The sequence below is a fragment of the Odontesthes bonariensis genome, chromosome 15, assembly GCF_027942865.1.
Source record: "Odontesthes bonariensis isolate fOdoBon6 chromosome 15, fOdoBon6.hap1, whole genome shotgun sequence".
Lineage (NCBI taxonomy): Eukaryota > Metazoa > Chordata > Actinopteri > Atheriniformes > Atherinopsidae > Odontesthes > Odontesthes bonariensis.
In genome coordinates, this window is record NC_134520.1 from 7424265 (window position 1) to 7434479 (window position 10215).

General features: G+C 41.7%; 1 protein-coding gene across 1 annotated transcript; it reads left to right on the plus strand.

The window, feature by feature from the left end:
• Positions 1 to 8354: 8354 nt before the first annotated feature.
• Positions 8355 to 9965, plus strand: LOC142400917 (zinc finger MYM-type protein 1-like). The gene has a single exon (XM_075486166.1). It carries the CDS (start codon positions 8355 to 8357, stop codon positions 9963 to 9965), a length of 1611 nt encoding a protein of 536 aa, XP_075342281.1.
• Positions 9966 to 10215: the final 250 nt, after the last annotated feature.

The following is a 10215-nucleotide window of genomic DNA, read 5'->3' on the forward strand; positions in this document are numbered from 1 at the left end:
TAACAGCTACTAGCAATTTTGGCTGGTGATGGTGATGAAAAACATATATATATATTTTTTTAGATCCCTGCTTGAATGAATGCGTGGATAAAAAACACTTTATGCATTTCAGTGTGATGTTAATTACCTTTCTCCTCTACCTGCTCCAGGAAGTCCTGGAGGAACTTCATGACCTTCCTCTCTTCTCGCTCCTTTTGAGTGCCCCTGTCGCTGTACTCAGCTTTTGAGTTCATTAATATGAAAAGGCTGTCAGGCTGTAAAGAGTAAAGGCAGTTAACAGAAAATATGGCATTTCAGGCTAAGATTACCATATAGGCCAAAATTGGGAAACACCTAGTTTTATCTGAATGGTACACACTTGATCAACCACCACCCCCAAACCACTACATCCAGGCAAATCACAACTCATGCGCATCTTTGAAAGTGTGGGGAAGCACCAGAATCACACCTCCCCAAAGGAGGGGACTTTCACTTTGGTTCATTGTGTTTTGTTTTTTTTAATTCACAAATGTAAATTGCAAGAGATTCATTTACCTATTCATGAGTGCCCTTACTGGCTGATTGCTTTAGACCCACCCCTCACTAGTAGCCAATGCTTGAAAAGGAGGAGGGAATAATGTCTTTATATTCTATGTTGTGACACCAGTATGGTTTGACTGATGAAGACGCACTGCGTCGAAACGTTAGTCATGCTTGCACCACAATAAAATAACAGAAAAACGTATCCTGTGTGCTGCAGTCATCCTTGGCCCAGTCTCTCTGAAGTGGACCAGCTTGTTTTCTAAAAAAAAAAAAAAAAAAACCAAAACATGTTAAACTATTTACCTGTTCCACTCTTCCAGGGAGGAAGAGTCCCTGGCATGCCTCTGGGTAAGCGGCCATTTGGCTCTGCAGACCATACAGCTGTAGGCCTTTATGGAGCTGCAACAGCATGGGCATGATCCTCATGGTGGAATGAAGCACAATTGCCCTTACAAGAGAAGCACACAAAAATGTTCCGTTTTAAAGTAACATTGTTGATATTACAAGTGTTATGGTCCAAGTGTTATGGTCCAAGGTAAAGGCCACAGCAAAAGAGGGAGGCGAGAGGTTGGATTTTCAAAGTAAAAACTGAAGCACAAATTAACTAACAAAACCATAAAGAATGAGGGGGGTCAAAGTCAGCCATCAGTAGTGAGTGCATGTTGGTTGTTGATAGATGTGTGTAGTGTGGGTGCCAAATGCAAGTAGGAATGCAAGTAAGAAGCTGTGGCTGTAAGGGCTGGGGGAAGGTGCTGCCACTGATCCGTCAGTCCTGGCCCCTGGAGTCCAAACCAAAGCACCAAATCAAATCGTCGGACCAATATGACAAAACAAAACGGACAAGGCAGCACCAGTCTCAAGAACTCAACAAAGTAGAAGGTCTGTGCTCGAAATAAAATAAATTTAAAAACACTAACCGGATGATGCTTGTCTTGTTCTCCAACTTTATAATTCTGGAGTAGCCGCAGTTGACGATTTCATCCGTCCACTCCAGCAGAGTTCCTGCATCTGTGCAGTTTTCAACCTAAATAGAACATAGAGAAATAACATTTGTACAGCACAATCCCCAAACCTGTCGACGAAAAAGAACTGATAGCTGCCTTTGGTTCGAATGCCGCTATTAAAGTTACACAAAATACTTACGTTTTTTATAAGCTCTGCCGACTGGCAGTCGGCCAGATCATTTACGGTGAGGTTGCAATGTTGCATTTCCCCATTGCAGAGGACGTCGTAGCACCAGTTTTTAAAAAAAGCTGGGGGCGGTCCTCCCTGGGCCAGGCTCATCGCCATAATTTCCCCTACCATTCTAAATACACACACACACACACTTGACTGTCATTTTGGTTTGAACACTTTCCAAACGGACACTTTAATCATCCAAAATATGTAACACCAACCGGAAGTTGTCGTTCTCCAAGTCGGTAGTGGAATACTTCGGCCATTTCCCCTGATCCCCAGGGCCTTCAAAAAAACGAGTTTCCACTGCCGACATCACGTCTATGAAAGAAACACAGAAACACACACACAAACTTTATAGCATTAATTCATGAAAATCACAAGTTTCATTAGGCCTGTGAACAAAGTACGAGACGCTCGACACAGCACAACAATACACCATTGACACCCCCCCCCCCCAAATAGGCTTACCTGTAAGAAATTCCTTTCGGAGTGCCCCCGTGTCCACTCCAGCTTCTCCCAGGAACACCACCTTAACAATGTTGACAGGAGATGCTGTTTTTTTCCTCTGCCACTGATCCAGGGTGCTCTCCAACAAATTTTGCCGATCGATGCAAATAGTCTAAATTCTTTGCCGGCGTCAACGCAATCGGCCAGGAACTGAAGCACATCTTCAGCACTTGAAAAGGAAATGAATAAACCATGGCATAAAAAAAAGAGGGACAATGAATGTTTGGGGCATGTACAGTAGAATTTTACACTTAAAAAATGATACCAACACACACACACACACACACACCTTTTCAGTACAGTGTTGGCCCCTGTGGTAAACGTGTGGACGAGGTCAGAAGACCTAATTTAAAACAGAAGGCATGTTTAAGTTTTGTGCATGTACAGGAGAAATGAAAAAGGCTTTGTGTAGGGCTGACAGTAAAGCTGGTATATAATGTAATAATCCTGGACTGCACGTTTCACTTTTCTGACTTTTTAAGAAAACCTACTCACAGAGCTGCCGTTTAACCGCAAATCACGCCTTACAAACAGAATGGGGCAACTGTCTTAATTTTTTCAAATTTCTCCTCAGCTCCCTTGCTGCATAAACACACTTATGTAGTCACACACACATGCAAAAAGGCACATATTACATTTGATGCAAAACATAAAAGGTTATCACAAAGAGACAGTCTTACTTTGAAAGCTCAATATCATCTATCATCTAAAATACAGCATTATATTCTTTGCCTACATCGCCCTTCCTCCATACGTACATATGTTTAAACACTTATAGAAGGTAAATATGAAGGTACAAAAATGGGCTATAATCATTACACTTGTCATCAGCGTAAACAAGACAAGGGTATTACCTTTCAGTGGAACTTGTGGCATCTCCACAATCAGCAGCATGAGCCTCGATAGTGTGTGTGGGGAAGGCTATGCCACACACTGGACATTCTGCAGTCTAAAAATAATAAAACAACAAAAATGTCTGCATGGCAAGTAATGACAATGCAATTTTACAACAAGGAAATTTCCCTGGCCATTTCCATTTTACCCTTTCAGTATACAAATAAACAAATCTCACCATCTCTGTTTGATTGTCTGGACTGTCAGGAGAATCATGGTCAACACTCTCATTTTCCTACATATGAAAAAACATTTAATTATTCAATAAGGTCTACAATTATTAGACCTAATAATGCACAACCTATTCCATAGTTTTAAAATACCTCCTCCGAGACACTGCATAAATCCACATCGATGGTGCAGTTGTTGATGTGGCTCGGTAGGCCCTGAAGAGGAATCATGAGGCCGCATTTTCCGCATGCAGCCTTTGGCATGTCCCTAAACTCCTTCGCATCTGGAGGGAGGGGTGTCACATCTAGCTGCTCCTGTATCGGGGCAATGTACAGGGTGTACCTCCCACTGTTGCTTGCAGCTTTAATAATTTGCCCACTGTACCCTTCCGATTCCGGCGGTACCACGACTAATTTCCGCTGCCCACCTCCACCTGCAAAATGGTATATCTGCTTTTATATTTAAAATGGCAGCCGTGAGAAGATCCACCTTTTTTGAGAATGAAAAGTGTCATTTCCCAACTCATACTGAATGCTTAGAAATTAATGGTATTGGAAAATACTGAAAAACAACATAACATTTGTGAATGGGAAGCATGCATTCTGGAAGTAAACTACTAAAAAAATACACAAGAACCATTTAAAAAATAAATACATTAAGATAGAAACATAGTTAATATCTTGCTCACACACAACACACCAATCCATTCAGTCCACAGCTATCCTGAACATAGACAAGCAGCTCATACCTGAGGATTTATGCAACATCCAGCCTCCAGAGACTCCGGCAAGTTTCGGAAAGGCCTCCAGAAGTAAATCTGTCAACTTGCAGAACACATTTCAACATGTAAAGGCTTTGCATCTGAACAGTGCATGGCATTTTAATACCCTGCTCAACAATAAAGGGAACACCAAGACATCTCAGTGCAACTCCCAAGTCATACTTCTCTGAAACCAGTCAATACAGTCAGGAAGCTACACTGGCTATGAATCCACTTTGCCCACTGTTGAGTCATATTTAAGAAGCATATTGATTGCAGTACATTAATTACCAAATACTAATTAATGTATGACCCGTATTACCTTTAAATCATCTTGCCACCTTGTCCTTGGTGGACGTAGGAGAACAGAAACAGCCAAAGTAGCAAAACACTATGGATACCTTGGAGTGTGTTGCGTCCTCTGTTACAGTCAAAGACCGCTTCCCTAGGCCAGCCAGCATCAGCTCTATTTCCTCCTCACCCTTGGGGGTCCTGGAACGCTGTTCGTCCAGCAAGAAGAAGTTGACCATGTAACTTCTTTGGGGCTTTGTGTAGGGCACGAACCTCTTTTTTCCCCTCGCCTCTCTGCGAAAAAGTCCAGGAAAAGACCTAAAAATAGAAGAACTTTGTTAACCCTCTGGGGTCTAAGGCCTTTTCAGAGACTTTGAGGCAGTTGTCACCACCTTGACATTTTCAAGTATTTCAACTAACTGTAAACATCTATGCAAAAGTGACACATATGGTTGTATTCTGAAAAGCCTAACAAAAAAACAATATGAGAGTGAAGTGAATGTAATACAAACAAGTTTTATTTAAATTGAGGGTAAACACAACTGTACAAAAAAACAAGTTTTAGAGGTCTTCAAACAGTGCAAGAAAACACACTATAAATATGTCTAGCCAAGACTTTTGAAGGTTGAACCTTGTAAACAAAAGTGTTGGCTGCATAAAAGTAAAAAGTGCAGTCAGAAATGTTTTTTTGTTTTCACACAAACTAAAAAAGTTTTTGTAACTCCAGGCAGTGTCCCTGTTAGTTGAATACTAATTAGATGGGTGTGTAATTCAATTCAATTCAATTCATTTTTATTTATATAGCGCCAAATACAACAAATGTCATCTCAAGGCACTTAGATAGTAAGTCCAATTCAAGCCAATTGGAATTCAATTAATTAATAATAATCATAATTCATAAAATAATCCAATTCGTTCATATAGAGCCAATTCAAAAACAATTTCCTAGCTAAGAAAACCAACAGATTGCACTGAAAACTTTTTGTTTTTCGGTCCAATCTCCCGGCCTGAGCGTGCCTGAGGCGACTGTGGAGAGAAACGACTCCCTTTTAACAGGAAGAAACCTCTGGCAGAACCAGACTCAGGAAGGGTGGCCATCCGCCTCGACCAGCTGGGGTTTGAGAAGACAGAAAGGGGGGGGGGGCGGCGGCGGCACTGTAACACCATTCAAAGGATATCTGTTGGAACAGGGAAACACAAGTTAATGACCACAATAATATCACATATACACAGGCCCGTTGCGTTAAGGTAGGCAATGTAGGCAATTGCCTAGGGCCCCCGAGTAGGAGAGGGCCCCCCAAGGACGACAGTTTTTTTTTTTTTTTTTTTTTTTTTAATTTAATTTTTTTTTTTTTTTTATTGAAAAAAAAGTCTGATACAAATGCAACATGAATCAAACAACATGTATACCAATAAGACAGGTGATGTATTCAACAGCAATGACGATTTTAAATAGCTTCATAATAATGCACAGTCATCTGTATGAAGGGCTCTGCTGCGAGGGCAGCAAGAGCGCCTCCCGAGCATGCGATGGCCGAAAAGCGCAACAGTGTAGTCGAAATACCCCAGCTCGAGGGGGCCCCCTCTTCCCATTGGTTGGCTGCATCAGTGACAGCATCAAGTCAAGTGCAAATAGCTAAAACTGAAAATGAAGCGAAATTATCTTTCTGGGAACCAAAAAAGGAAGAAGAAAAGGGAAGAGGAGGAGAAAAAAAAACAAGACACCGGTAAGTAAAATATACACAATCAACATGAAAATTGTGCCAGGGTATTACCGTATTTTGCAAGAATAGCGAGGTTGTAACGACGACTAGCTAGGAACTGTGGAAGCTAGCTTACCAGCTGTCCCACAGCGTCGGAAAGTTCATGCACTTGTAGCATGGGACGTGCTTAACAAAAATGTCAATAGGAACTAAGTCGGCTAATAGTTTTCTGGTAAGGTCTTTAGCAGTTGGTGAACACATTTCTTTGTGACCCCGTTGGCTTTGTAATGGTGCGTCTGGGATCATGTGACCAATATCTCGGCAATTTCAAGACACATCCCTATGAAACACTTTTTTTTTTCTTTTTTTTTTTTTTTTTAATAAAGGCTACTTTTCAGAGTATGTTTGACCTCTTTTGTGACCCATTGTCTCAGGGGACAACAAAGTTGGCCAATAATTATGCCCACCTGATTTGGGGTGTTTATCTCCTTAGATCACACTGCCTCTCATTATTACAAATGAATCTGCATAACCTTGAATGCTTAAATCCAGTAGGTTTTCATGTTCATACAGTTTAGAGTTGTAAAATATGTGGTAGAGTTGATAAAATATATGGTCTAAATACTTTTTTGCCTCATAATTCTGCACATGGTGTATATCTATTTCAACAAAAGCATTTGAAAAATAACCAAGCTAATCATACTTATTTTTTCTCCAAGGGGCATTGCTGAAATTTCTTCATCCCGCTCTACCAAGTGTTGTCTCTGGTGCTACTGAAGGTAAAGTTTTTTTCTACCTATTATTAGTGCCTTCTATCAACACACTTGATGTTATCAAAATGACTTTAAATTTTTCTAATTCAAGTCATAGTTGTGTGTATTCAATCCACTTGCCCACAGAGTCTTCTGGACATTTCAAATATTAAAATGTGGGACATTCACTAATGTTAATGAATAACTGAGTTGTTGAGATCAATGCATGCTAAATGTGAAATATAGATAAAAAGAATATTATTTATTTATTTGTTTGTTTATTTATTTTTGCACCAGGGCCATCAACATCGTCTTCGTCGCATGTTTATGAGGAGGAGCAAGTGGAAGAAAACATTGCGGAGTCCACACCACTTCCCAGCAGCGGTTCAACAGAAGGTGCATTAAGGCGCACAATTTCAACTTATCACCTAACATAGTGACCCAAAGTTATAGCAGTATGTGCTGAGAAAGTGTATTAAAATGACCATTTGCTATAAAGCGTTACACAAGTAGATCACCATACCTTAAGCGTTTAGTTGTCGTACTTCACACATGAAACTGTGCCATAAATTAATTTGTAATTACATATTTTTTCAGCAGTGCCATCAACTCCATCACGACTTTATGAGGAGGAGCAAGTGGAAGAAAACATTACAGCATCCACACCACTTCCCAACAGTGGTTCAACAGAAGGTGCATTAAGCCTCACAATTTCAACTTATCACCTAACATACCCATGTGCTGTGAAAGTGTATTAAAATGACCATTTCTTTTTAAAGCATCATACAAGTAGATCACCATTCCCTAGTTGCTGTACTTACCACATGACAATTGTGCTATAAATTAATTTGTAACTATATGTTTTCAACAGTGCCATCAACTCCATCTCCACTTCATGAGGAGGACAAAGAGGAAGATGACATTGACATGGCAGAGACCACCCCACTATCCAGAACTGAGGTACCTGTCGGTATTGCAAGCACCACATTAAGTGATGACCCAGGATGTTGGCCCAGTGTCATAACAAGCAGTATGTGCTGTGAAATAGTCAAAAAAGGACCTGTGCAAATCATGGACATTGAATTCCCGCAAAACTTAGACAATCCTCCTCGAAGATTCACAAAGGACAGTTACAAAAGAACCATGAAAAATGGTGAGAATATACATCGATCGTGGCTGGTGTATTCCATCCACACAGATGGAGTGTTCTGTTTCCCTTGTACTGTTTTCGGGAAGCGTGACAATGCCTTAACGACCTGTGGCTACAGTGGATGGAAGAACCTTTCCTATCTATTAAAAAACCACGAGTGCACAAAGGTGCACTGTGACAATGTGAAAAAGTGGCACGACCTTCAGAGGAGACTGCAAACCAGTACACTGATTGATCAAAGACAGAAGGAGTTGATGCAACTTGAAGTTGAACACTGGAAAGGCGTGATTCGGAGAGTGATTGCCATAATTTGCCATCTCGCAGAACGCAGCCAGGCTTTGAGAGGAACTACCAGTACCCTGTATGATCGCCACAATGGGAATTTTCTGGCTCAAGTGGAACTCCTAGCACAGTTTGATCCGGTTATGAATGAACACATCAGACGAATACAAAGCAAAGAGACAAAGGTGCATTACCTGAGTGGAGTCATTCAGAACGAAATCATTCAGCTGGTTGGAGACAAAATCCTACAGGAGATTGCAAGAAGAGTGCACAAAGCAAAATACTTCTCCGTGATCATGGATTGCACTCCTGACATCAGCCACAAGGAACAACTTTCAGTTGTTCTCAGGATTGTCAACTGTGAAACACCTGTTTCTATTGCTGAGCATTTTTTTGGATTTGTACATGTTGAAGACACAACTGGTAAAGGGCTCACTGAAATCCTGCTTGACCAGTTGGAGAAGCACAACCTCAGCATTTCAGATTGCCGTGGGCAGTCATACGACAATGGCAGCAATATGATGGGCCACAAACAGGGTGTGCAGGCAAGAATTTTAGAGCTGAACAACAAGGCGCTATGCATCCCATGCAGCAGTCACACACTAAATCTGGTTGTGTCAGATGCTGCCAAGTCTTCAGTGTTGTCCATGTCTTTTTTTGGTGTGCTGCAACGACTGTACAACCTATTCAGTTCTTCTGTGCAACGCTGGGCAATTTTGAAGCAGCATGTGAAGCAGCTCACCCTTAAGCCACTTTCAGGGACGAGATGGGAGGCCCGAATTGACAGTGTGAAAGTAGTGCGGTACCAGCTACCTGAAATACTAGACGCACTGTCAGCACTGCAGACATCTGCTACAGAGAAGGGGGACTCAGAGACCATGTCCTCAGCAAAAAGCTTACATGGTGAGCTTAAAACATGGTCCTTTCTTCTGTGCACAATAACCTGGTACAACGTTTTGTATCAGGTTAACCATGTGAGCAAGCTCCTCCAGAGCCCGGATGTTTCAATGCAAACACTGAAAAAAGAAACCGAGGGAGTGACAGAGTACCTAGAAGATTTCAGGGAAAATGGACTAGCATCAAGCCAAACGGATGCAATGGAGATTGCAGAAGATCTGGAAATTGAGAGGAAATTACCTGAGAAAAGGCAGCGGAAAAAGAAAAGGCAGTTCCTGTACGAGAGTACAGACGAAACACAATCGACCCCAGAAGAGGCCTTCAGAAGGGAATTCTTCCTGCCTTTGATTGACACTGCCATTACAAGCTTGACAGACAGATTTTCCAGACTGGAAGGTGTGTATGCCCTGTATGACTTTCTGTTCACGGTTGATAACATGAGGGACACAATCAAGAGTAGAAAACTGCATGAGAGATGCAAGAAAGTGGAACAAACCCTCCATGATGTTGATGCAGACGACTTGGCATTGGAAATCAACTCTGCTGTCCACACCTTTCCAGATGATGTATCCAGGTGCCCATTTAAAATGCTGGACTACATATACAGTGAGAAGCTGTTGGACCTGTACAGCAATTTAAGCATTGCACTGCGCTTACTTCTGACCCTTCCTGTCTCTGTTGCCTCCGGAGAGAGGAGCTTTTCATCTCTGAAGCGCATAAAGAACTACATGAGGTCGACCATGACCCAAGAGAGGCTCTCTGGACTGGCACTCATGTCAATTGAGAGTGACGTCCGCAGGTCTTTGGACTTGGAGGGGATTGTGTCTGCATTTGCTGAGGCCAAGCAGCAGTTTTAATCATTTTGGCTGTGTGTGTGTGTGGTTTGTCATTCCCTTTTAAAATGAGCCACAAAAAAAATAAAGACTACTTTCCAGAGTATGTTTGACCTCTTTTGTGATTAAAATGCACGAAATTGCATGTAGGAAATACAAAATTTTCTGGGGGAGGACCCCCAGACCCCACGTAAAAAAGAAAGCCCTAGGGCCTCCAACAACCCCTTTGCCTAGGGCCCCCAAAATCCTAGAAACGGGCCTGCATATACACAAA